Source organism: Clarias gariepinus, chromosome 4 (assembly GCF_024256425.1).
Source record: "Clarias gariepinus isolate MV-2021 ecotype Netherlands chromosome 4, CGAR_prim_01v2, whole genome shotgun sequence".
Classification (NCBI taxonomy): domain Eukaryota; kingdom Metazoa; phylum Chordata; class Actinopteri; order Siluriformes; family Clariidae; genus Clarias; species Clarias gariepinus.
Window position 1 is genome coordinate 18,036,511 of NC_071103.1, and position 27,585 is coordinate 18,064,095.

At 38.1% G+C, this 27,585-nt stretch overlaps 1 protein-coding gene across 1 annotated transcript; it reads left to right on the top strand.

Moving 5' to 3' along the window:
• The first annotated feature begins 11,895 nt into the window (after window positions 1–11,895).
• On the top strand, window positions 11,896–25,759 carry dgat1b (diacylglycerol O-acyltransferase 1b). Its single transcript, XM_053495078.1, has 17 exons — window positions 11,896–12,309; window positions 13,256–13,343; window positions 15,596–15,636; window positions 16,159–16,244; window positions 17,494–17,546; window positions 17,658–17,763; window positions 18,642–18,770; window positions 21,171–21,236; window positions 21,480–21,583; window positions 21,681–21,719; window positions 21,834–21,875; window positions 21,962–22,006; window positions 22,147–22,259; window positions 22,401–22,466; window positions 22,694–22,781; window positions 24,199–24,261; window positions 24,402–25,759. Exons 1-17 carry the CDS (start codon window positions 12,056–12,058, stop codon window positions 24,564–24,566), a joined length of 1,548 nt encoding a protein of 515 aa, XP_053351053.1. The 5' UTR covers window positions 11,896–12,055; the 3' UTR covers window positions 24,567–25,759.
• The last annotated feature ends 1,826 nt before the right edge of the window (window positions 25,760–27,585 follow it).

Below are 27,585 nucleotides of genomic sequence, written 5' to 3' on the forward strand. Positions count from 1 at the left end.
GAATTAATGTGTACAATATAGGCTAGTGTGGCTAAACAAAGAAAGTGGGAGGAGGGTGTGGGGGGCCTTGTTCATGCTCGTTTTATCACAACACACACCCACAATAAATCCCCCATAAAAAGCACAGAAGGCTACATGCAATATGCAGGTCTCTCTCTCTCTCTCTCTCACTCTGTGTATGTGTGTGTGTGTGCATAATTTATTCATAATTAGACATGCACGTAATATCCAGGGGACATGTCTTATTTATCACAGGAGGTTCTATAGTCCCCTATCTCAGGCTCCCCAAACAGAAGTGCTACAGTGCTGTAGTCATAGTCAGGAGTTGTATGTGTACACATGTGTGGTGTTGGTGGTGGCGTAGAATGGGGGGGTTGATGGAGGAGGTGCGGACTAGCAAGCATGTGATAAATAGAAATTTTGATTACTCATAGCAGTGCAACCTCTCTCTTCATCTTTCCTTCTTCTTTCTGTCCTCGCCCTCTTGATATTTAGTTTTTAACTACAGTAGAAACAATACGTCCGGATTAAATCAAGATGCTTAGAGTTTATATCTAGGTATAAAGGAGTGGGATGGAAACACTGAGGATTAGGCATTGTTGCATCGCATTGGCTTAATGGGCTTTGGCATGCAGAACAGAAAAGCTGTGGGATGCGGTGCCGCTCAACACCGCCACCTGCTGCAGATAACTAATAACACTGGAAGGTCTCTGTAGCATGCACATGGTAGTCGCTGAAGTTTACGGAAACAGCATACCTTTCCTTATGGCACCAAAGAAATGATTATTATTTTATTTTTATCATTTATTAAACTCGTAGACAATAAATGTAAAAAAAAAAAAAGAGAGAGAAAATGTAATTTATGATATAAAGTATATATAAATACTGTATGTGGATGTTTGTATGTAATTGTCACCTCCCTAAACTGTTGTCAAACAAATTGGAAGCGCATAAGGTGTCTTTGCATGATGTAGCATTACTGCTTGCCTTCACTGGAACTCTGAATGTTCCAGCATAACACTACATTTGTGCACAAAGTGAGCTCTATTAATACATGCTTTGCAACTCAAGTGGCTTTCACAGAGCACTGACCTGAACACCTTTGGGATGAACTGAAACAATGACTGCACCCCAGGGCTCCTCATCCACCAGCTGTGTCTGTTCTCACTAATGCTCTTGTGGCTGAATGGGCAAATCCCCATAGCCACGCTCCACAATCCAGTGGAAAGCCTTCCCAGGAGAGTGAAGATTATTATAATAGCAAAGGGGGACTTAAATAGGAATGGGATGTTTGAAAAGCACATGGGTTTAATTGGTCAGGTGTACATAAACCTTTGACCATCAAGTGTAGATTACATTTTTTACAGCACCCGTATTCTGTATATTATAGTAAAATGTATGCCTACGGTATGAACTCATAGGCACTATATCTATTCATTCATACATTCTTATTATTAGATTTATCGTAGTCAGGGTTTCCGTGGTCACTCCAGGTAAGGCATCGGAATGTCACTCTATCACAGGGCACCATGCGCACACATTTACACTAACTAGGAATTACAGGAAATGTAGCCGGTTCACATATCTCAGGACGTGTAGAGATAACTGAAAAAGTTAGCAGGACAAAAAAATAAATAAATAATAGCCATCAGCATCTCATCCGCATGCTCTTAGTGTGGGAGCAAAATGGGGAATTTGCAATAATAAAGTACCCTTACTACCAAAATAACAACTAAATCATGCCAAATCAATCAAGCATTACCTTGTCGTAAACACTATCTGCTGCCCAAAGGATAAAAGAGTATTAAAAAAAGAACACAATCATTTCCGCATTAAGCTTTTTCAGCTCTATAGAAACCCATTATAAAGAAGCAGCTTAACATGGCTTAATGTGATAAAACACTGACCTAGAAACAACAAATTTTCTATATTGTCATACCACCCACTACTCCTCTCTACTACCACTCTCTCAGTATCTGCTAATTAGTAGGGGGTCTAAGTAATGTTAGATTTAAATAATTCTGTCTTTTTTAGTTGCGCTCAGCTGTGCAGTTCTATAATATACTGAGTGATGTAGGCTTATATCTCCATCCCACGCCTACAGTTTGTGTGCGTGTGTGTGCGAGTGTGTGTGTGTGTGTGTGTGTGTGTGTGTGTGCGCGCCTCCCTGCAGTTTCTGCAGCATCACCATCAGCATGCATGGGCTTTTCCGCTGAACAGAGCATTTTTAGCAGCCTTTGTAAGACAATATGTAGTTATAGCTAGGACATGGCCATTATAGAGTACCTTCTTACAAAAAATTTGAATAGAAACATGTACTGCAATTTGCTTAGGATGTGCATAAGTACACTTTAAGGGTTACATAGTAATATGAAAAAAAAGCATGTAACTTATTGCTAATTACTAATTAATGGCTTGTACACTTGCCTTGCAATCTATGTTACTGAAATAGGACTCAGATTCACCATGGGACACCTTGACTCTTACTGTGATAAAGCACTTATTAAAGATAAACAAAAGGATGATTGTGGTTTATCTTTGCACCATATTGTTCCACCAACTCTATAGTCTAGACTAGGATTCTTGATCCTCAGCTCTGGGCTGAGAATCAAGTATTGGTGAATATAATTTAAAAAAAAAATCTTTTTTTATTCTAACAATATATAGTTTGCTTGGTCATGTTTTGTTCAACAGAGCAAAGGCAATTAGATGATAAACCTGCCTCTAATTAATATACTGCATGATCGCCTTGTGAACATCAATATTGGAGATTAATTTAGATACTACTGTGTTGTGTATAAAATGAAGCTTAACTATATCTAAAGACCCCTAACTATGAACTGGAGTACCATCCAGGCTGTTTTTCCATCTTACACTCCAGTGTTCCCGGATAGGCTCTGGATCCACTGCAACGTAAATTAAAATAACACTGTTAATGAAGGACTAACATCACACAGCTGTAATTTATCCTGTATACACTTAACACCTCAAACACTTCTATTTCAATTCTATTTTATTAGCAACCTTGTCAGTTTAATATATATGTTTTTTTATATTTGTATCATTTTATTTTGTTTCATATTCTCATTTCTCTATTTGAATAGTCTTTTTTTATTAATTGTACTTTGTAGTACAATTCATTCCCTGCATATCATACTGTGTAGCTGTGTATGTGACAAATACAACTTTGAAAATTTTTAATTTGGAATGAATAAATAAAAGGTTATATGAGCATTTTTTTTTTTCAAAATAAATTTACACTATGTGACACCCTAGCAATCAGGTGTGATTATTTAACAGCCCCTAAAAGATTTATTATAACTTTTTTATGGGAAGGCTTTCTGATAAATTTTGGAACAGGACTGTGGAGATTTGCCCAGTCAACCACAAGAACATAAATAAGGCCGGGCACTGATGTCAGATGAAGAGATCTGGTGTGCAGTCAATGTTCAAGCTCATCCAAAAAAGTGGAGTTGAGGTCAGGACTTTGTGCAGGCCACTCAAATTCTTCTCTTCTTGTCTTCATGAACCTGACGTTTTTTTGCACGGGATCCTTTGTCAAACTGGAACAGCTTTGAGCTAAAGAGAAATTGTAATTCTATAAAAGAAACCATTTATATGTCTTGAGAAAAATTCTTTATACTATTCTACTCGAAGAAGTATCCACACTTACATGCATGTATATGATAAAAGCGTGGATAGCCATTGATTGGCCATTGTTTTAATCTAAAATATGTGTATTTAAATTTAGAGGCAGCAGTCACTGAACAAAGCCAAAGTGTTTATGCCTGTGCCAAAACAGATAAAGCTCTAGTAACCCATAGTGCACAAGGTCTTTGTACTTGGCTAAAATCTCACTCATTTGTTGCGTCAAAGGTTGTTTAATCAATATCAACTTAATTATATTCATGCTGGGCATTAGCAGTCAAATACGTCTTTAGCAAGATAACACATCAATAGTAACTAAATTAAAAAATTTTAATAAGATTTTATTTTTAAATAAACCTCTACGCCGTGCCTCTGAAGTAGTGATGAAGGCATACTAGAGTGTTAAACAGGGTTTTTTTTTTTTTACCAATGCCTTTTTGACTGGTATGATTTTTTTTTCCAAAGACTGAAAGCCACATGATAAAGGCATCCGCCAGGTTCTGTTTACATAATTACATTGTGCCGTTATCATCTCAATCTCCATATGAATACAGCACTTAGGAAAACATGAGAGATGTCATTTCCTAAAGCCAATTTTCTCTATTCTATTGTTTCTCTAGCTCAATTTTTCTCTAATCTTTGATATTATTTCAAAAGATATTCTAAAAGTATTTAAATGTTATTAATACAGGTATTTATAGGTATTAAATGGTGTTCCTATGTGTATGTGCTTGTTGCAAGACAGGATGTCTTGGGTAATTAGACAGGTCATTTTAATGTTTAGTTTAGTTTAGTTTAGTTTATTTATATAGCACATTTAAAGAACAACCATGGTTGACCAAAGTGCTTCACAATGCCAAAAAACAATGACTTAAAGTAATGACTTAAAAATTTCAACACTCTGAGCAGACTTTATGTGAGCAGGTAAATCATTCCACAACTTCGGTCCCACCACTGAAAAAGCTCGCTCACTTTTATATTTTAATCTGGCTCTCAGAACATCGAGGAGCAACTGGTTAGACGACCTCAGTGCTCTAACGGGAGTGCGGATATGTAAAAGCTCTGGTACAGGCGCCAACCCATATAAATCTTAAAAACAAACAATAAAACTCAATCCTGAAAAGGACAGGTAGCCAGTATAGTGAAGCTAAGACCGGGGTAATGTTCTCACGCTTTCTAGTTCCAGTTAAGAGCCGAGCTGCTGCATTCTGAACCAACTGGAGATGCTGAAGAGATGACTGATCCAATCCAACATATAAAGAGTTACAATAGTCCAGTCTTGACGTTATAAAAGCATGAATTACACTTTCAAACTCCTTACATGGAAGGTAGGCCTTGACTTTCGCCAACAGTCTAAGTTGAGTTCTGCTTTTATAACAGAACTAATCTGTTTATCAAATTTAAAAGCACCATCAAAAATCACACCGAGGTTCCTGGAAAATGGACGAATATACATTCCTAAATCATCAAGTGCATCTACACAAGCACCCAGATCACCAGGACAACCAAACATAACAATCTCAGTCTTATTTTCGTTAAGACAAAGAAAGTTCTGATCCAACCATATTTTTAAATCCCTCAGGCAATTATGTAGTGACAAAAATGAAGCTTTGTCATTTGTTTTGACAGGCAAATACATTTGTACATCATTCGCATAAAAATGAAAGGAGATGTTGTGCTTTTTAAAAAATTATACCCCAAAGGGAGCATATACAAAGAAAACAAAATAGGGCCCAAAATGGACCCTTGGGGAACGCCACAAGAAAGAGGGGCAGTAGATGAATAGAATTCCCGTAAATTAACAGAAAAACTTCTGCCTGTTAAATATGACTGAAACCATTTAAGGGCTATCCCCTTAATACCAACACACGGTTCAAGTCTAGATAAAAGAATCGAGTGGCTGACCGTATGAAAGGCCGCAGTCAAATCCAAAAGGACCAAAACAACAGAATTACCAGAGTCCACAGCTAAAAGAAGATCATTAGTGACTCTTAGAAGAGCAATTTCTGTACTATGTTGAGGCTTAAAACCAGACTGAAATACTTCAAAAATACAATGTACATCTAAAAATGATTGAAGTTGATTAAAAACAACTCTCTTCAAAATTTTCGATAAAAAGGGGAGTTTAGATATAGTTTTAAAATTAGTAAAAATTGAAGAATCTTAATTTTTTTGTTTTAAAAGTGGTTGCACAGTGGCATGATGGTACTGCTGGTAAAAACTGCTGGTACACATCCTGAGCTGAGAGATGTGTTAACCAAAGATACAACGCTTGGCCCAACAATATCAAAAACATCCTTAAGTAAGCTTGCAGGAATACTATCACAGGGGCAATTTCTAGGACGTAGTTCTTTCACTATTTTATAAAGATCAGAAAAATGACAGGTTTAAACTGCTGGAAGACAGCTTGACAAAAAGACAAAATAGGAGGATCAGTAATAGCCATGATGGGTGGAAAACTAAGACCAGCAAACTTATCCACAAGAAAATTTCAGAAAGCTTTTACACAGCGTTACAGATGGGGCAATACAATCTGACTCAGGTGGATTAACAAGAGAATTAAAAACATTTAAAAGAACTTGAGGCAGTTGAAGGGTTAATAGCCTGGACACTGCGAGCAACAGCACAGGTGGACATCCCCGAACCAGGAGCAACAGCAGTGAATAAAACAGGCGTGTGATCGGAAATACCTGCATCACATATTTCCCTGACAGTAATACATAAACCATACGACAACACAAGGTCCAAAGTATGTCCTTTTTCATGAGTCGGACCAGTGACAGACTGCATGAGATTAAACGAGTCAATTAAACTGAGAAACTCTTGTTTGGATTCACAACACACATGTATGTTAAAATCACCAATAATTATTTTTTTTATTAGTATTTCAATGCAATCCCTCCCATAAAGTCTGCAAAGTCTTGAATAAAGTTCGTATTGTACTTTGGAGGTCGATATACCACTGCAAATAACACAGTCGCAGGAAAACTAGTCTCAAAGAGCTGCGATTCAAAACTGCTATAAGAATCCACTGCGACCTTGCGGCAATGAAAAACAGATTTAAACACAGAAGTCAGACCACCAGTAGTCCGAGGTGAGCTTATAAAATCACAGCTAGGAGGAAGAAGTTCGGAGAAAGAAATTAACTCACCAGCTTTAAACCAGGTCGCTGTCAAAAATATAAAATCCAGCTCACGTGAAGTGAAAAAAATCATTCAGTAAAAAGGTCTTGTTCGCTAGAGATCTCGCATTAATCAGAGCCAAACGAAGAGTGTGTTCCAAACTGAGCGGCAGCATCACGCGGCTCAACTGGCGAAGGACCGAAGGATCCACACCACCCTGGCGAAACTGGACCCAACCCCGACCTCGCACAGGTGACGGCACGGCCGACAACACAGACCATGAAATCATCGACGAGCTAGGGACGACAGGACGAAGCCACCGGCCTTCAACCCCCAGTAAACGCCCGGTACCAGAAACGCGACATCCGCCGTCGGACGCCAGGGAGGCCTTGAATCTAACCAGGACACCACGGCGCTACCACCGCGCTTCCCCCGCCGTCTCCGGCGCTTCTTACGAGGAATAACACATGGTGGCCGGCGTAGAAACGCTGGTATATCAGGAAGGGAGGAAGGCCCATAGTGTGATGGCTTCCCGGCCCATATCTTCCAGACGACGTCTCTTCAAAAATTCTAATATTAAAAAGTGCTTGGCGATCATGATTGAGTAAGGCAGAGACATCTTGATAACATATACAAATAAATAAAATAATAATACTAAGCAAATAAAATGAGGACACCGGCACCATCTTGCTAAAATCATTAGATGATTCTTAAGAGTTCTAGAATCATCATCTGATTACATTTGAGAATCCTAGAATTTTCAGCTCATCATTGTGGAAAATTCTGCTATTATTAGCCACTCTTGGAATATTCTAGAACCCATATGATCATGTTGAGGAATTCTAGTATCAAACGCTGATCATGGTGAAGACTTGTACAACTTGTAACTGATCGTGCTGGGAAAATCTGGAATCCTCAGCTTATCATTGTGGAGAATTCTAAAATCCGTGATCATGCTGATCATGTTGGAGACTTTAAGCTCATAATGGTGGATAATTCTAGAATCCTCAGCTGATTCAGCACAAGTGAGGGCCAGAGCTGAAGATGGTTTGCTGGGAAATCACACTCTCAACTAGAAAGGGTAGCCTAGTCTCACAAGCACTAACACTTACATGAACTGCAATTTAGGGTGTTGAACTTTGATAAACACAATTATCATTGATATTCATTTGGGAAAATACAACTAAGTACAAAAAAAAACATGTTTTCTCAGCCTGCAGTGCTGCCAGTCAAATGCACAGTCCTCCAAATGTAAAGTACTGTATGACAACAGGATCATCAGCCTTCAGTGAAGTTCAAATAAATATCCCACACACAGTGTGTTTAAGTGTTTTTACAAATGCACACTGAGCTACAGAGCGTCTGAGATAACAGAATGATTTATTTTAAAAAATTGAGTGAAGTAGGGTGATGTGGGAGAATTTAGGAAGGTTGAAAACAATTTATGGCCTCAAAATTATTTAAAATTTTTATAAGTGGTTATTTTTTTTAATACAGTTTTCACTGATTGCAAATACCTGCTGCTGTGGGTAAAAGCTAGAAGAAAAGGGCTTGCTTTTGCCCACTGCAACAGGTATTTGCAGTAAGTTAAACTCAGGTTTATTCACAAATGGAGTTCTCCACTACATAATGCTGATTATTGGTGTGCTTGTGGACAGTTACAATTTTTTTGTACAATTACAATTTTGTTGTAAGACATTGTGTTCAGTATAGTGACTATGAGGTACTATGACATATTTATAAATTTTATCAACTAAATAGCGTGAGTATTTTATACTTGATGCTATAGCCTTTCTTTATGACGTATTTAATTGTGTACCTTTTTTGTGGACACAGTGGACAAGACGTAAAAATGGTGGCCTCAGCAATTTAATTCATGGCCACTCCTTAAAGTAACATGTCATGTCAGTATCTCTTTAGTTTTCTAAGCATAACAGAGGGCACATTAATTAAACTGGTGTAGCATGATATCACTTTTATGGCAAAGGATAGACAGAGGAATAGAAATCAGAAACAGGAAAATCAGGAGCTGAGACCTTGGCGCAACTGCAAAAAGTGCTGACATGGGATGCCACCAGTGAACTGTCTATCAGTCTGCTTGGATTGCAACTGAGATAGAGTAGCTTTCGCTCTGTAATGATTCTGAGTAAAAGTGGCACACTTGCAAGATAAAGCTTTGAGCTTCTCTCCACTGTGCTGGAGTGACTGATTTCAGATTCCAGACTTCATTACAGCTCCAAGGACACTCTCACAGCCAAGCCAATACCTTACAACTAACAGATCCGTCTCCACCCCACAGAGCCCAGGTCCTCTGTTTGACAGGCGAGGCAGGAAGGCAAACAGAGGGCAGGAAAACTGCAGAGAATGAATGCCTTTTTGTGTATTTTATTTGGTGGCATATGTGTAGAGCAAACCCATATTGATGGTTGTGTTATTATTGCTACTGGTAGTACCAATTGTACATGATAGTAAAGTAGCTGTACAAATTGTAATGTCATATACACTTTTATACATGTTACTCTAATAAAAGAAAAAAAGATTAAATCAGTTCTAAGATCAATGAAAAGAAGAAGAATTATTGCTTGTTGTGTACACCGAAATTCAATGCCCTTAACCGGCCAGTGTTCGAACAAGGAGAGACGGACAAACAAACACACCCAAGATGCTGAAGATCTCTGTTTATCATCATTAAAGAAAGCATGTTTAAGCTTTTGGGCAGGTGTCCTGTGTCACTTAAATTGTGTACATAAAAGGAACCAGTCATTAACATAACATGTAAGTCATAGAGATACCCGGAGATGGACAGACAATAGGAAATACATTTGCATTTTAAACAAGGGTTGTACTGTATATGCAGCTGAACACGGGCTATAGGAAGTGTGACCATGTAAGGAATCAGGAAACACAATGAGGGGGGTGCTTTATGGGCATAGAGTCATAGGAAAGATCACATCATATTACAAAAGCCTAACTTCTTCTTTGTTTTCTTTATATGCTTTATATGACCTGACTTCAAGTAGATCATCAGAGTTTAATAAGAACTTGGCATTGTCATCTCTGACTACGATAAAAGGTTTTAAATAAAATTTACAAGAAATACAAGAAACTGAGAGGTATGTATCAAGCTTGTTCAATATATTGGACATTCCTACGCAGTAAAATCACACTATTGATTTAACACTTTCAGAGCTTATTTGAGTCCACTTAGACCTATATAACACTGTGGCTTACTGGTTACTCGGGGTCTGTGTGCATGAAGTTTGCATGTTCTCCCCGTGCCAAGTGGGTTTCCTTCATGTATTCAGTTTTCCTCCAACAGTCCAAAGACATGCAGATTAAGTTAAAGGGCGTTCCCAAATATCCTGTAGTGTGTGAATGCGCATGTGAATGTTGACATGAAACCCACCACGGTTGTAAAATGGGAATAATACAATAGTAATTACCATTGGCCTCCATGGCCAATATAGTTGTTGGAACTCAGAGGCTCCTAGATGAACACAATGAACTCAGTTTAACACTGCTTGTTTAATTCAGCACTGAGGATTTTGTTGTGTAATAGAATAGGCAGTGTGTACAAATCCACTACAAAGATAACACACATGCAAATTAGCCAGTGGTCACTCCTAGTATCAAATCCCTCCTAGATTACTCCATATCCACCACTCAGCACAGTTGCCAGTGGACTATGTACATGTATTACTGCAGCAGTGTATTTTAACACTATAGACATCAAGTCTTTATACTAAAGTTGTCTTGAGGACTGCCTAAAGACTAAGTTTTAAATTAGTTAGTAACAAATGTTATGTTGCAGAGCACCAAGTTTAGTGTCATTACGTCTTAGATAAAACACTCTTGAGTGAAAAATAAAGTTTTTTGCCGGTTATGTGCGTTCTCTCTTTTAAAATGTAATAGTGCTGCACAATGAATCGTATAGAAATCAAAATCGCACTATGATCTCGTGGAACTATCTAATGCTAAAATCAAAAACTTATTAAAAACTACATAATAAATTATATTACCATATTGTTTTAAAAAACTACATAGCATAAATCCGGGAAGAATGTCTAAAAAAATTCCACATATTTCTAAATCTTTGCTCTGGTGTATTTTTACACCAAGAACAACAAGAAAAATGTGTGAGTTTCCTTTTTGTGTTATTAGTATTATCATGGTTGCCTTTTATGTTAGTCTTATTAGCTTTGTTCTAATTGATTAAAATTCTAATTTTATTTGTCACATGCACAGTCATACACAGTCATGCACAGTATTGTTATTATGTATGCCTATTGGAAGTACCTGTCGTTAACAGTTAAAAAGTTTGTAGAAATTGTTAAAAGGTTAAAAATAAGCTGATAAGTGATATTATGATTTCAGGTTGAAGCCCATGTACATGTCAGCCTGCAACAAAATTTAACTAAATTTTTTAAAAACTGTAATTTCACAAAACATTTTTGGGAGTTTGTTATATTAAGTAATCCCAGTAAAAGTGTTCAGTTTAGATTTTCTAATTAACCTCCAGGTTCCGGCTTTGATTCCGTCCTCAGGTCTGTGTGCATAGAGTTTCCATGTTCTCCCTGTGCTTGGTGGGTTTCCTCCGGGGACCCTGGTTTCCTTCCACAGTCCAAAGACATGCAGATTGGGCTAACTGGCGTTCCCAAGTTGCCATTGTGTGTGTGTGTGTGTGTGCCCTGCAATAGCTCGGCACCCTGTCCATGGTGTACCCCGTGTGTCCTGGGATAGGCTCCAGGCCTCCGTAAACTCATATGAAGGACAAAGCGGTATAGACGATAAGTAAGTGAGTAGTTTCTGTTCCTCAAATATATGAAACGCAAAGATCGATCATTGAAGGAGCGAGTTCTGACCAGACAAAAACTTTACAGACAGACAAAAACTTTCTTTTATTTATATAGACTGCTTATCTGATGTGCTCTGACCAATCACTGTTATTTGACTTCATTTTCTGTGTATTTGAGCTGCCTGTGGTGCTTTTGTAAATTTATATGCAAATAAAAATAAATAAATAAAACAAATGGGGTTCTGACGTCACCAGTTTCTCTTAGCTGGCTGTCGCCTTTGGAGTGCTATTGGTTCGAGTCAGGAAGCTGCTCTCGCAGTGTTTTGAAAGTCCGGAAATAGTAGACGTCCAGGGAAAAGTTCAGCGTGAGCACGGGAAGTCGTGACGTGGAAAAAGAAACGACTACCTGTGAAAACGCGATGCAATTTCCGTCTTAGAGGAGGGGTTTGGTTCAAGCAAAGGCGATGGATACGAGTGGAACGTGCTTCATATGCGTTTGAGTTTTCAAAGTGTAACAGCGTCGTACAGTCGGAGCGCGGTCATGTGTGACGAGAACGACTTCCGTCCTGTAACTCGCAGCAGAAGGCGCGCGACCATCACGAGCGCCAAGGGCGAGCTCGTCAATCGTCTGAATGGCACGAGCGCAGCGGAAACATGGACTAAACCCAAAGTCAAGGGACAGGAGGCACACACACGGGGTTTACCCGAGGAGAAGAGAAAATCGAGTCTTAATGATAACCTGAGGTGAGAAAGAGGAACTTTTTAATAGTTTCTGGAGAGTGTACCTTGTTGTACAGTTTAGCAGTTTGTACAGTAAACACTGTATACAGCACTTCGTACAGATGCAGCACATGCTTTAAGAGAAGGAGGGTGTGACTGCATAATAAACCACACCTCAGCACAATTGCCAGTGAACTCTGTACAAGTATTACTGCAGCAGTGTATGTTAACACCATTGACATTAAGTCTTTATGCTAAAGTTTTTTAAAGGACTGCCTAAAGATTACGTGTTAAATTCTTTCTCCAGATGAGTTATTCAGCTGAGTTAATTAGTAACAAATGTTATGTTTTTACCAGTTAAGTATGTTCACTCTTTTCAAATGTATTAGTGCTGCACAATGAATCGTACAGAAATCGAAATCACAGTATGAACCCGTGCACTTATCTAATGCCAAAAAAGGACGATTTTGTCACACGTAATGTATGCAAGAGACTGGAAATATAAGTTGCCGTCATACAACTACTTGTTGTGCCATTATTTGCTTTTACACTATAAATAAGTAAATACTCAACGGTCCAAGTAATATGTTGTAGTTTAAATCGCAATATGTGTCAAAATAATTGCAATTTTTTATCGAATTCTGCAGCCCCAAAATGATTCTATATAGCAATGAGTGTTGAGCATTACATAGACAATTTAATCCAATTTTAGATGTACAGTATACATTGTATTAAAGTATACAGAATGTATGTGCCTAGAATTGGTTTTGTGTTATATATACTTTATGCTCACCCTGTACTTTAATTAGTAATGCCTAATACACTGATTCTCCTTATTAGCTTTCTTTATTGCCACAGAAAATTGCTGTTGCTTTAATATGCCATACAGACAAGTCCATTAATGTGGTCCACATTGCAAAACAGTTTTAGCTGCTTCATTAAATCAATTACTTCACTTCAATTCTCACAGTTGCCACAGGTTGCAAGAGTCGATGCTAAGTTCTGCAAGCAGTTTCAGAAATTACAGAGGCATTCTGAACTGGTGTGTTGTCATGCTGGTGAGTTTGATTCTCTTTTTTTTTTTTTTTTGTCTACATGCCTTTATATCAGATATCGAAATTGTAGACTGGATGTAGTGTGTATGTATGTGTATGTATATATGTATATCCAGTGTCTTCTTGTGCCAGTCCCAAGTCTGGATAAATGCAGAGGGTTTTGTTAGGAAGGGCATCCGACGTAAAAACATTTGCCAAATCAATGATCACAAATATAATTTCCATACCGGATCGGTCATGGCCTGGGTTAACAACGACCGCCAACGGTGCTGTTGACCTACAGGGTGCCGGTGGAAATTGGCTACTGTTGGTCGAAAAAGGAGTGGAGGAAGGCGTGTTCAAAAGATGCAGAGGATAGGGTTAGTTCCTGTCCTACATGTGTAAATCATGTACAGTCATCAGTCTTGCTTCATTCACATACATGAGTCATGTAGTAACTTTCTGAAGTGATGTAATAGTGTTTAATCACCCATCCTCCTTAATGTTCAGAAGGCCACACCCTGTAAGTTTGTTTGTTATATAATTTTAGTACTTTTATGTTTTGAGATCCCAAAATATCACAGCATCGCCCAGCACAGCTCCACTTTAAAATAGCTGGTGAACATTGCCGTACTGGAGGCTTCAGTGGCGGGAAATAATGTCCTAAGAAGCTGGTTGAGAATTTATTTTCGACAGTGTCACAAACATTTATTTGTTTGTTTTATTTATGTATTATATTTTTATAATTATTTATTTATAAGTCTCCGCTTTCACATAGGGGTCTAGGGGGATTGAATCACCTTTGACCCTCATGGCCATTCAGTGAACTGCATGTTTCAACCTTGTACTTTAGCTTAATTTTGCCTCGCCCTCTGTTAGTAGTCACACAATTGTATAGGGCGACTTTGTATGGTGTATAGCAGTTTGCCTTAACTAGAACTCACAGGCCCAGACCTGTTCTAGCATGACAACGCCCTCCGTACACAAAGTCAGGGAGTGGCTAAATATGCAAATACCCACAGCAATGCTCAAGAATCTAGGGGAAAGCATTCCCAGAAGAGTGGAGGTAATTATAATCACAAAAGGAAACATAATCGGAAATGGGATGCTCAGTAAGCATATACTCATCTGAAATTTGGAGATGAGTAGAACGCGTAGGTGGCACAGCAGGCATGTTTACCCTCTGTCTTGCTATAGGCTTCTTCCTCACAGATACATGCCAGTAATTGGACCGACTATACTAAATTGTGCCCAGTTGATTTTGCACATTGGGTTTCATATACGCTTCCATGTTCAGGTACTTATCAGCTGTTCATGCAGCAGCAGCATCACAATGCGTAAAATCATGCAGATACAGATCAAGACCTCCAGTTAATGTTTGCATTGTACAGTATATCCGAATGGAGGAAATGTGACCTCAGCAACTCAGAATGCACAAGCAGCCACACCTCGAGGCACATCAGGTGCAATGTGAGGCACAAAAACTGGAGCGGTAAAGATTTAAAAAGAGCAGATGTGAATGTTTAGTGAAGCTCTTGATATGTATTTTATGCATTGTGCTGCTGTGACATGATGGGGTGATTGCATAGTCGAGTTATAACCATGGCCAAAACACACACACACACACCCACACACACACACACGGCCACTTATAATAGGATGACTGTTACAATAGTCAGTAATACAATATCGTGAGTATTAGTGTAATGAGCTGCTTGATGGGGTGTAATATAAAGACAATGAGCATGACAGTAAAGAACTTGTAATAGATTTTTTTATGTAATATTGTAATCATCAGAAAAAAATCACTTTGCCAATTCTGGCACATTACCATTCCTGGATGCATTTAAAGTAGCTTCTAAACGAAGGATCTTGCTGAAGTATGTGGCATGACACTCACTTGGCGTTCGATGAATCATTGTTCCGCAGTGTGTTTGGGGGACACAGCTAGTGCCAAGTGGCACCTAAGAATAGATTTCCTGAAACAGCTCGACTTCTTGAACCCAAGCTCAGGTTAGCTTGTTCGTATTCTCCGTTGCAAACCGAGATAGATTCATTTACATGTTTCATTCTGCCGTTGAGCGTTTAAAAAGTTAACACTGGGCGGTTTTATATATTCTTCAGGCTGTTCCACTGCCATAGAATGCCCTATTTTTAAATCGAATATAATTTGCCTTCAGAATGATATGTCCAGTGATATTAATATAGCTATAAATAAATACATCATAGTCTCCTTGTAGCTTCTGTGTGACTCTTGTGTCTTTCTTGTCTTACAGATCTTGAGCAATGCCCGTCTGTTCTTGGAAAACCTTCTCAGGTTTGTGGACTTTACACACTGGCCTAGGCTTCAAGAGGCTCAGCTTGCTTTCTTCATTAAAAATTCTCTTTGGTGTCATTCCTGGAGGCCGGTTTTGAGATAAAGAACACTTGTTGTAGGGAACCATATGTCTAAGACCCCACCTAACTAGTAACTATAATGATTGGAATAGTAGAGATGTTTAGGTTGCTGCGTGCATGCACAGGACCAGCTCTGACTCAGTGGGACTGCTGCGCCCCATGCTGAGGGCACCATATGTTACTATCATGTTGTACTCCACTGTAGGCAAGCAGTTACGTTCCAGCTGCCAGCTTTAGTCACAGCCATGCGAACACTTTCACATGAAAAACAAACGTTTATAAAGCACGCTTAGAGAAGACATGCAGGTGAGACAGGTAGAGACATGTGTTCTTTGTAACAAGAAGAAAAACAAGAAAGTGGAGAAAAGATTGTGCCAAAAGAATGCATAAATGTTAATAAGTATCACTTCGTTAATGCGTAATTACCTTGTGTTGTTTCAAGGTACGGTGTGTTAGTGGATCCCATTCAAGTGGTGTCGTTGTTCCTGAAGGACCCGTATAGTTGGCCTGCCGGATGTCTGGTCATTGGTATGTTAAGCCTCACCTTCTATAAAGCATTCTTTTAGTTTGTTTAGAAGTTAAATAAGGAATAGTTTTATTATATATCTTTTTTATATACATCCTTTAAAGTTAACGCATTTGTTTTACAATGAAGCATTTGACAGACCAAACCATTTACTTAAATCTTACTCTAAGTCTTGCAGGTAAAGTTATGATGAGCCGTAATGAGTGCAAGAAACAGTCAGACAACCTGTCAGTCTTTAAAAGAACACAAACACCGCAAAGATCTAAGAGAGAGTGATTGCACATTGGCTTCTTAGAGAGAAAAACTTCCTCCCTTTTGTTTCTGAGGCTTTATTCAAGCACAATCCATCAGCATTGTAATGCTCTATCTGTAACTGAGGAACTGTGTGTGTGTGTGTGTGTGTGTGTGTGTGTGTGTGTGTGTGTGTGTGAGTGTGCGTGCATGTTTTCTTTGCAAAATAAATTATTCTGTTTCGGTAATCCGTTTCAAAAGAAGTAATTCTGTTACTGGATGAAAGGTGTGTGTTTTTCTGCTTATCTTTACTCTGTTAAGACTCTGCTAAGCACACTTTCAGCTCTATCACTGTGATGTCGTGTGTGTGTGTATGTGTGTGTGTCATGCCTGTCACTGGGTTAATTCTGAGGGCAAAAGGTTGACCCTGTTTTGATTGGTGACATACTAAAAAGCTCCAGTGCTGCAGAGTGCTGCTGTATGTCAGATGCATATTAAATCTCTGTATGCATATATAATTAATTAACGGGTGTCTGGTTCTTCATCCTTCCTTCTCCCTAAAAGTAATGTAAATGTTACATTTAGCGTTTCGTTAGGAGATTCTTAGCTTGTTAGAGTGTAAAATCCCTCTGTGCTTATCTGTGCATGGATATGGATCAACTCATGCAGAAATGACAAGAAGGACTTTTTTAAATTAGAGCAAAGCAAAATTACAGATTGTTAATGGGGGAAAAAACTCTAATTATTTGTGCTTAAGTTAGGATGAAGTGTCTGATTTGGGGCAAATTGCACCACTTTTAAACAAATGTGATCATGTTTTGTACCATATCAATAAATCTCTTTATATCTTTATGTATTAATAACTTACATGTTGTACTTGCAGGAAAGTGATGGAGTGTAAGTCTGGGAGTTTATTGCACTAGGAGCAAACTGTAATATCAAGGCTTTTAAAGACTGTATTGTTTTTGTTTGTTTGCATAGATGCATTGTGTTTCATAATGCATGTCTGTCTTTTTCCAGGTTCGAATGTGTTCATACTATTAGCGCTGTACACAGAAAGAAAATTAGCCCTTGTAAGTTTGCCAACTTCAAACCCAGACCATTACACAAGTAAAGGCATATATATATATATGTATGTAAAGCATAGAAAGAAAAGCAAGTTTTGATTTTTTTTCTTTACCCAGGGAACCTTTACTGAGCAGATTGGCCTGATTATTCATATCATCAATCTGTCAGTAATCTTGTGCTTTCCAGTGGTCACTGTGCTCATGCTGCCCTCTGTAACACCAGGTAAGGAATGCACTATGGCTGCTTCATCCCAGATATACTTGAAACAATGGAGTTATATAAGTTTTCATGATAAGCATTAGGAAAATCTAGCCATTCTTAATGTATCATGTATCCATCTGGAAACTTCCAACAAAGCGTCTCTAATAATAATGGCATCATTATCATCATCACCTGAAATTTCTTCTTCTTTTTTTTTTTTAGAAATAAAAGAATTAAAGTACCATCAATAGACTGATAAACATATCATTTATATAAGTGCTGAATATCCTTTTATGTTACATTTATAGTGCTCTCATAAAGCTGTTAAGACTCCTCGCAGCTTGTCTAGTAGCTAGTGGGAAACATATCGCCTTATTTCCCCTGGTGTAAACCTTTTTTCTGGCACTGCCGCTCTACCTCATCTGTTAGCACAATGGGAGGTGCCAAAGGCACTCCATCTGTTGGGTTTGTGCCACAGTCCACCCTCGGTATGAGACAGTAAGGTCAGCGCTGAGGCCACTCGGGCTACTACTGGCATTAGAGCCGAGCCCAAGAGTCCCCGCATGGGCCATTTCCACCCGGCATATGGCTGCTATTGATAAAGCTGTGGTGGCCTACACACATGTTTTCAGTGCCAGCACTGTGTCATCAGGTTGCTTATCAGCTTGTGTTATGACAATTTCAGTTTTTTTATTGAGTTATGGGTTGTCTGCATGCCCTTCGGTTGAATTAATAATCCAGGCTATTAAAAGTGTCATATTATGATTTGCATTTGGTCACTTTACCAACAACTGCCCTTGTATTTTTAAAGAACTTATTTGCTATATGTGTTTTATACACCCAGTTTCTCAACATTGTCTTCTTTTCTCATTTGCTCTTGCGCTCTTGGCTCTGTTTAGTTGGCAGTGCCTTTGCGCTGGCTGTCTACACTATCCTGTTTCTGAAGCTCTACTCGTATAAGGACGTGAACAGGTGGTGCAGGGAAAGGATGCAGGCGAAGGCTCGCAGTCTGTCCAGATCACTGTCATGTGAGTACACTCACTATCCTCTAGGCAAGGAGAATCAACCTGCAGGTCTTCCATACTGATCATGCTCACCAAGGTGTCTGCTAAATTAAATTTCTTTCATCTTTACGCCACATACATATGATAGAGTTACTGTAAATATTAACATTTTCAAAATACTTTTTAAAAAACAGAATTATGCACAAATTCACTACAGATTTAGTTATGGAACTCAGTGGCCTGTATTAGCGCTGCACTATTCTTGAAATAGGAATAGCAATGTTTTGGTGTGTTTAAAACCAAGATCATGCTTCCTTGACTATTACGTATATATATTAAATTCTTATCTTACTGTAGCAGAGTGCTGTGTCTGCATTTTGAATTCCTTTTTAAATGGGATGTCTGTACTGCAATTAAGAACTAAGAGCACAGCGTGACCACCCAAAGGGAGACCTGGATAAACAACAAATTATTGTTTCTTTTCTTTTGCTGATGGCAAATCACCTGCTTGTGGATCGAAATGTCTGTTGATAAAAGTTCTCTACGTGTAATGATTTGAGCTGCCATGACTCACTCATTTTCATTTTATATAGTTATTGGCACCAGGTGTCTGTCCTTTCTCAACAATAATAATATATATATAATAATAACTAGTTATTTATTAGTAACTAGTACATAATAAATGTATAACTAATACATTTGTTTAGGACATGCTTGTCCCTTCTCACTACTACGCTTGGGACCAATGCTGAGCGTATACTTCTCGAATATTACATTCAGTAACAGTTTGTAATATCTGTACAGCAAAATTCTAACTAACAAAGGCATTTAAGAAATTATGTAACACAAAGGAATCCATCTTTAAACCTTGGACTAAATGAAATGTGTATCTTCTTTGTCTTTCGGCTGTTCCCGTTTAGGGGTCGCCACAGCGAATCATCTGCCTCCATCTAACCCTATCCTCTGCATCCTCTTCTCTCACATCAACTAACTTCATGTCTCCTCTCTCACTGCATTCATAAATCTCCTCTTTGGTCTTCCTATAGACCTCCTGCCTGGCAGTTCAAACCTCAGCATCTTTCTACCGATATATTCACCATCTCTCCTCTGAACATGTCCAAACCACCTCAGTCTGGCGCCTCTGACTTTATTTCCAAACTAAATTTAATGTGTATGAATTTGTGATATCTTTTTTAATCCCAGATCCATTAAAAACAAATATCAGAAATTGATTCATCATAAACTGATAAGCATACTGTAAATTATAATTGATTATTATCCATTTTGGCGGCATGCTGCCTCGCACCTTCAGGGTAGGAGTTGGTGTGCATTTCAGTTTTATGTCTGGTGGGTTTTTTAGGTTTCCAGGTCTTCCAGATTACAAAATAATTGGTATTCCCAAATTGCCTGTAGTGTGTGACTGTGCATGTGACTGTGGCGGTCACAGTTGTACAATGATAATAAATATAATCCAACAGTCCCTAGGTAGAGTCGAGGTTTTTAGATGTATGAGTGGATTATCTATTTTAGTTATTTGGACTGATTATACATCAATTATTGTTGAGAAAGGACAGACACCTGGTGCCAAATAATATGGTATGTCTGAAACCTGATGTATAAATAGACTAAGAAAGTTAATTTGCCCAAAACCTGATACCTAAAATAGTCTTTCTCTACATCATCATCATCATACACATATTAACTGGAGGCCTCAGCTAAATTCTTAACAAAATTAGTTGCAAAGCTATTACATTTTTAATTATCTCCTAGCTTTGCTCTTTTCTCTTCTGCCTTGCTGTGCTTCAGGTCAAAGCATGAAGTCATGTGATGCAACATTTCTGGCTACAATTCGCAATCCGAGATATTTTTCAGCACCAGTCTGTTTGCATTTCTGGACACTTATTTGCAACTTGTCACATGTCATTGCATGCCCACATCGTTCTCCAAATATCATGATTTGAATGAGCTGTCTCTTTGACTTTTTGTCAGAAAATACTTGTGACCCAGATTGTTCAGGAATTGTCTTCTGGTCTTGCAAAGGAAACGCCAAACTCTTAAAATCCTATCCCAACAGATTCATCCTATTCAATAACCCACATGAAACGTTCTCCATAACCCTATGGATTTTGAGAAGTAGATGTTGACACAAGGGCATATAGATTTCACAACTAACTAACTCATAATCATATAAAGTCGCACTGATTCTTTGTTTGTTTTCTTTCGCTCGTCTCCTACACCTCCTACAGTATTCAAATTCACCGGCAGCAGAGTCAGAGCAGCAGTATCAGGTGCTACCGATGGTGATATTGATAGCAGTAGCCTGTTACCGTTGAGCCAGTCCTGCCCACGTAACTTAAGTCTGGCTTGGGTGTAAATGAACTCGCATCCATTCTCTCATCCCTTGACTATTTTTGCATACAATAGGTCCAGGGCCGCCATCAACCAGCGGAACGGTGTATGTATCCTACCCTGGAAATCTCTCTCTGAAAGGTGAGCGATTAAGCTTTGACTTTGGTTGTTTTTTAAATTCCCCTTCGTCAACACAAGACTAATTCAGTAGAAGTTCTCAGTCTCGTAAATGCACACACTTCATATTAGGTTTAAGCCCAGATACAGAATAACTTACATCATTTAGTCAATTTTATGCTTTGAGATGAAAAAGATAATAGACTTTATGAGGGAATATTAATTAAACTAAAAGTAACATAGTACCACTTTTTCTCCATCGTCCAGATTTGTATTATTTTGTTTTTGCTCCCACGTTGTGCTACGAGCTGAACTTTCCTCGTTCTAAATCCATACGTCCGGGATTCCTGCTCAGAAGATTGTTTGAGATGGTAAGTGTATCTGTCAGTTTCCTATATATGTGTGTGTAAAAAAATTTTCCAGAATGATGTATTACTTGTATTGCCAGTGTAACCATCTGTCTTACAGTTGCTGCTCATTCAGCTGTTAGTTGGCTTAACACAGCAGGTATGCCATATTATTTTGCTATCATTAGGAGAAACATTTTTTGATCATAATTTCTCCAGGGATTTGATAAAATGCTCATCATTTTCTCTTGTACTCTTTTCTGTTGTTCTTCAGTGGATGGTACCAGTCATACAAAGTTCAATGAAGCCATTGCAGGTATTGTGACGATGATCCACAATGCACCATTTTCTCTTCAGCGACAACCATGTAGAGATTTGGATTAACCTTCATTTTTTTCACAGGAAATGGATTTCTCTAGGATGATTGAGCGTCTGCTTAGGCTAGCTGTAAGTAGCAAGAGGAGCTATTAAAAAAATAATTTTAACTGCTGTTTCTTCAGCTGAAATGTTGTAGGTCCAAAACCTTAACACAGTTGGAAGGGAAAAAGGTCTGTGAATAAATGCCATTTTATTTCTTTGACTATCAGGTTCCCAACCACTTTCTCTGGTTGATATTCTTTTACTGGTTTTTCCACTCATCCATGAACTTTGTGGCAGAGCTTCTGAGATTTGGAGATCGAGAATTTTACAGAGACTGGTGGTAAGTGAGTTTAGTACCTAACGCAGAAGTTATATGATTCCCGTCGAATAGTTTTGTGATACCTGATTCACCAGTTTGCATCATCGTGATACAGCACAGATCTACACTTCACTTCTTCCATGTTGCTCCTTTTCTTTTCAGGAATGCAGAAAGTGTAACTTATTTCTGGCAAAACTGGAACATCCCTGTCCATAAATGGTGCCTTCGGTAAGCTTTTCAAAGAAGTGTAGACAGCTGAAGAGTTAGCCGTATAAAATACAGCGCAGTGGAGCGTATCGAGTCTGTAATGAAGAGACACTATAATGTGATCCGTCTGGCACATTATGCATGCTTATTTACTGTGTTGAGTGACTGTTTACTCTCTCTCTGTCTCTTTCTCTCTCTCTCTATCTCTCATTTTCTCACACTCTGTGTATGTGCTTTTCATTCCAAAGACACTTTTACAAGCCCTTGCTGAGAAAGGGGGCCAGCAAGTTAGTGAGCCAATCAGCGGTATTCTTCGCCTCAGCCTTTTTTCATGAGGTAAGGCGTATATAAATCAAGCATTTCTGAATATGGAGTAACAGTAAATTTATATTTAAATTAACAACTTTTACAGGATATTAACATTCATGAATCCTATTTTGAGATAAACAGTGAAATAAATGTCCAGTAGTTATGTACTGTTAGAAATCAAAAACAATGCAGAATTCATATTTCTTGAATATTATATCCAGTAGCTGTTTGATATATCTGTCAAGCTCTGTTCTAACAACCAGGGTTGCTTAAAAAACTATGTAACAAAAACTTGTGTTAGAAGCTAGTTAGTTTTGTAGCTCGCATCAACTATGACGGTTATTACACATGCAATTAATATAAATTAATTAATATTATTATTGTTTTTATTATTACTACAAATAATATTAATATTACACCGGCAAATTCGGAACGACACAGCATTTACTAAGGAGAAAAGGTGTTGTTCAAGATTACATAATATATTATTATCAGATGTGTTTTCTTGCTGAACCTGCTCTATGTTTAGTTTTGAATGTGGGTTTTTAATTCAGTTAATGATTGTTAGAACACCTCTGACTCAGAGTGATTCATGTAGTTAAACACTCTAGTGCTGTTATACTCTATAGAACCCTCATGAAATGTCTCTCGTCCATTCAGATGACTTGTTCGGAGGTAACTGTTCTATAATATTTTACATTTTCAGGCTAGCAAGCTGATTTGCCCAAAACTGATACGTAAAATAGTCGTTCTCTACATCATCATACACAAATTTACTACCCCCAGATTCTCGACAAAATTAGTCGCACATAATTTAAAGGGTACTTAATCCAACAGAAACATAGTCTCATAGCAGCACTAGCAGTGTCGTTATAATCATTGCGAATTGTATTGTTGCAGATTCAGTTGAATTGTCAGATATTGAATTATATCAGATTGGATGGTATAGGGCTGAGGTTTCCACCCCTACTGTTGAGGCTGCTAAAAAAAACAATTTTCAGCAGAACTAAAGATTAGAGCAGTTTTTGTAGATGAAGAACAACGTAAAGAAACACCATATCACTGTACCGCTCTGTACGATAAGCGCTCGCCTGAACGGAACAGACAGGATAAAAGGCTTTTAACCTACAGGTGCTGCAGATACCAGAGAGAATACCATGGCCTGTTCAGAAAGTCACCTTCTGAAGATTGTTTCAAAAGAAACCTTACTCAACTCTGACTCTGGGTAGTCTGAGAACTTTCAGCTAACTTTTGCAATAACAAATTGCCAGTTGTTAGAGTGTTAGCTCTGAATCACTCTGAAACATGTACAGTATCGTAGAAGAAAGTTTAGGGTTTTGTCTCTTTCCATGTTTGTGTGATTTTTCTGCCAGGCAAATATAAGACTTTTTTTTTTTTTTTGCTTTTGTGTTTGTAATGTGTGTGTGTGTGTGTGTGCACGCAGTATCTGGTCAGTGTTCCTCTGAGGATGTTCAGACTGTGGGCTTTCACAGGCATGATGGCGCAGGTGAAAACGAATTTCCTACTGAATATGCATAACTGGATATGCATTACTGGATATGTTTTCTTGACTGCCTAGCATAGACAGTATACCTTTCCATACCATATGTATTCTATTTTTAAACTGAAGATATGTCTTTGTTGCAGCTGCCATTGGCATGGTTTGTGGGCAGGTTTCTCAGGGGTAACTACGGAAATGCTGCAGTGTGGCTTTCTCTCATAATTGGCCAGCCAATAGCTGTTCTTATGTACGTCCATGACTACTACGTCATCCACCACCTGGAGGAAGCAGCAGAACCAGCACCTCTCTAAGCTGCAGCCTGCATACTGCTACCCAAAGTGTCATATTGCCGTCCAACTCGTACCTCAAATAACCACACCTTTACAGATGTAAAAAGTCAAAAGATCTTTAAAGGCGCCAGACAGATTGACTGGAAAAATTTTAACAAATGTCTTAATTGTTATTTGGTGACTTACTAAAATGATTTTACAACTACTACTTGGATGGAACAAATGCATTTCATATTTGTATGGCATTACAGGCTTAAAATGGACAGATCCTTTTTGAATTTTGATATTACTTTACACTCACTGCACAGATACAGCAGATAGATTACAAACTGGAAATGTGCCTTTTGGGATGTGTTTAAGAGTAATTTATGTAATTTGAGATAATTTTGCAAAAGGACACCATATATTGTTTGTATAAATGGTTAATATTGAAATTTATTTTGCATGGAAAGAACATTAGTAGACTGTTTATTTTTTTATGTTTAATTTTACGCAATATAATGTTTGTTTCTCAGTTTGTTCTGATATACTATGCGCTCTAAAGAGTATGCTGGAGAATTCAGGGACTTAATTGTGTAAAATCAAGGAGTGCCATCTACTGGTGTCTTGTAAATCATAAAGTGTATGAATGAAACTCTTAGGCCATGTAATTATACCTTCATGAGGAGACATTCATCAAACATAATTATATTCCATAGAATAGCGAATAGTGTAATCTCCAACTGCGGTATTTTCTGCAGATTTAGTCCTTTTTGGATCCATTTGTTTTCAAGATGATGAGGGTGCCAGGTCCCTCCAATCAGCACACGTTGGTGATAAATGGCTTTGGAGATAAGTTGTATAATAGCTTGTGGTAGTCCTGTATAAACATCCTATCTCCAACACTGAGATGCAGGCATGATTTCACACAGCGCTATCTTAAAGGTTGATTGCACGTTACAACACTATGGCCTGTTTAAAACACCGCCTGACACACGGTACTGGAAGAATGATTACGGTGCAGGGAATCAATGCCATTGATGCAGAGATGCAGTTTATCTATTTTTACCAGTAGCACTGTGCCCTAATCTGCATTAAGTTTTTTTTTTTTTCTTTCTATTTTTCCATTTTTGTACTAATCTTTGGAATTACCTGCTTGTGCATGTTTAAAAAAAATGTTTTATGACTGAACAGTGCTTGTTTCATTTTGAATATAAACCCTTACATTGTTTCTAGTTCTTTGCACTGCTTGTTTTTGTACTTTTGTCAGTTGCACAAATCTTAGCAGTGAATAAGGTTGTGATGGAGGTTGCAGGATGAACAGAATCCGCATATTTTGACAACAAAAAGTTGCTATTAATTTATAGCATAAACAGGTTTTGTTATACCACGACCCGCCCTAACATTAGCCTTCACACTAGAACAACCATAACTAGAAAAAAAAACCTAGACAGTCGTAAAAAACACAAATCCTGTACTTTAGGATTTTCCTTACTTTAAGTAGAGATACCCAAGGTAAAATATTATTAGTTAGTAATGATATAGTAAAGTACAAGTCTCATTTACATTTCTACTTGAGTAAAAGTACAGAAGTACTCGACTTCAAATTTACCAAAGTATTAAAGATACACTAACCAGCAAAAAATATGTATTATTAATTAATCCTTCTAATATTTCATTGGACCTCATTTTGCTTCGATTACAGCATACATTGAGTTTGATAACATTTCGATAAGCTTTTGCAGCATCAGAACATTTATTTCTTTGCATTAATTACTTTAAGATCTTCTACTGATGATGATAAAGTTGGGCTGCTGGTTGAAGCCTTCTTCAGCACATCCCAAAGATTATCAATCGAGTTAAGTTCCTGACTCTGTGGTCCAATCCAGGTGTAAAAACAATGTCTTAGCCTTCCTGTACCTCTGTTTCATATCTTGAGCTTAAGTAATCCTATCAGCATCATCTTGGAATACTCCACTGCCACCAGGGAAGGAAAAAACCCAGAGCAAAATACTTCCCTCACAGGCTTGTACTTCTGCATGATGGCTGCTTCCTTACTTAGCCTGATGCACTCATCACTATGAAATAGGGTAAATGTAGACCCATCAGGCTATATGACCTTTTTCTAACGCTCTAAAGCCCATTCATAAGGCTTCCTAGCAAATCAAAGTCTTTTTTTTTTTTCAGATTAGTCTCACTGATGAGTGGTTTTCTTAATTCTACACAGCTGTTTAGTCCTGATCCCTTCTCTACACATTGTGCATATGGAAATGCTTATACATTCACAATTAAATATAGCTGTAAGTACCGCTGGTGTTTTTTTTTTTTTTGTGGTGCTTGCGAAATGAAGCACTAAAATTACTATTTTAAAACATGTATTACCAATGTCCACTCACCCCTTCATTAGGCATGCTACAATAAAACTAGACACTGTCTCTCAAAACAGCCTCGAGTCTTTACGAAACAAAATATTCTGCCTAACTCCAAACTCTACACTTTTTAGATGCTACAACTTTAACATGCTTTGAATCTCTAGTTTTACCACATCCCAAAGTTCTGGTAAGAATGTAACATGATGCATTACCACTGTATGCATTCGAAGTGATTAGAAGAAGGTAAATTGTAGCCATGAAGGGATGCACAGGGTCAGCAGCAGTCACATAAAGGCATGTAATGAGGACTGATTAGTATTAACAGAACAAACATGTTTCAAAAGAACATTCCCCACACCGTTACACCACCTCCACCACCATATTTGTGCCTCAGCAGAAACCAAGATATTTCGGAGATATTTCAGGCTTCATTTTTCCAGTTCTTAGCTGTCCAGTTTTGGTAAGACTGTGCCCACTGCAGCCTCAGCTCTCTATTTTAGGTTGACAGAAGAATGAATCTTGAATCTTTGAATGCTTTTCTTAACACCAGAGTTGTACAAAGTGGCCATTTGCATTACTGTAACTTTTCTCTCGAAGCAGTCTGGCCATTCTCTGTTGACCTGTCTCATTAACAAGATGTTTCTGCCCACAGACCTGCTGCTTCCCAAGAGTTTTGTTTTATTCCTCAT

Bases quoted from the DNA above. Each gene is read 5' to 3' on its own strand.
- dgat1b (XM_053495078.1), top strand. From the start codon at position 12,056: ATGCGTTTGAGTTTTCAAAGTGTAACAGCGTCGTACAGTCGGAGCGCG. The intron at 17,547-17,657 runs GTAAGTTTGCCA...TTCTTTACCCAG, and splicing joins CAGAAAGAAAATTAGCCCTT to GGAACCTTTACTGAGCAGAT. The intron at 21,584-21,680 runs GTAAGTGTATCT...TCTGTCTTACAG, and splicing joins TCAGAAGATTGTTTGAGATG to TTGCTGCTCATTCAGCTGTT.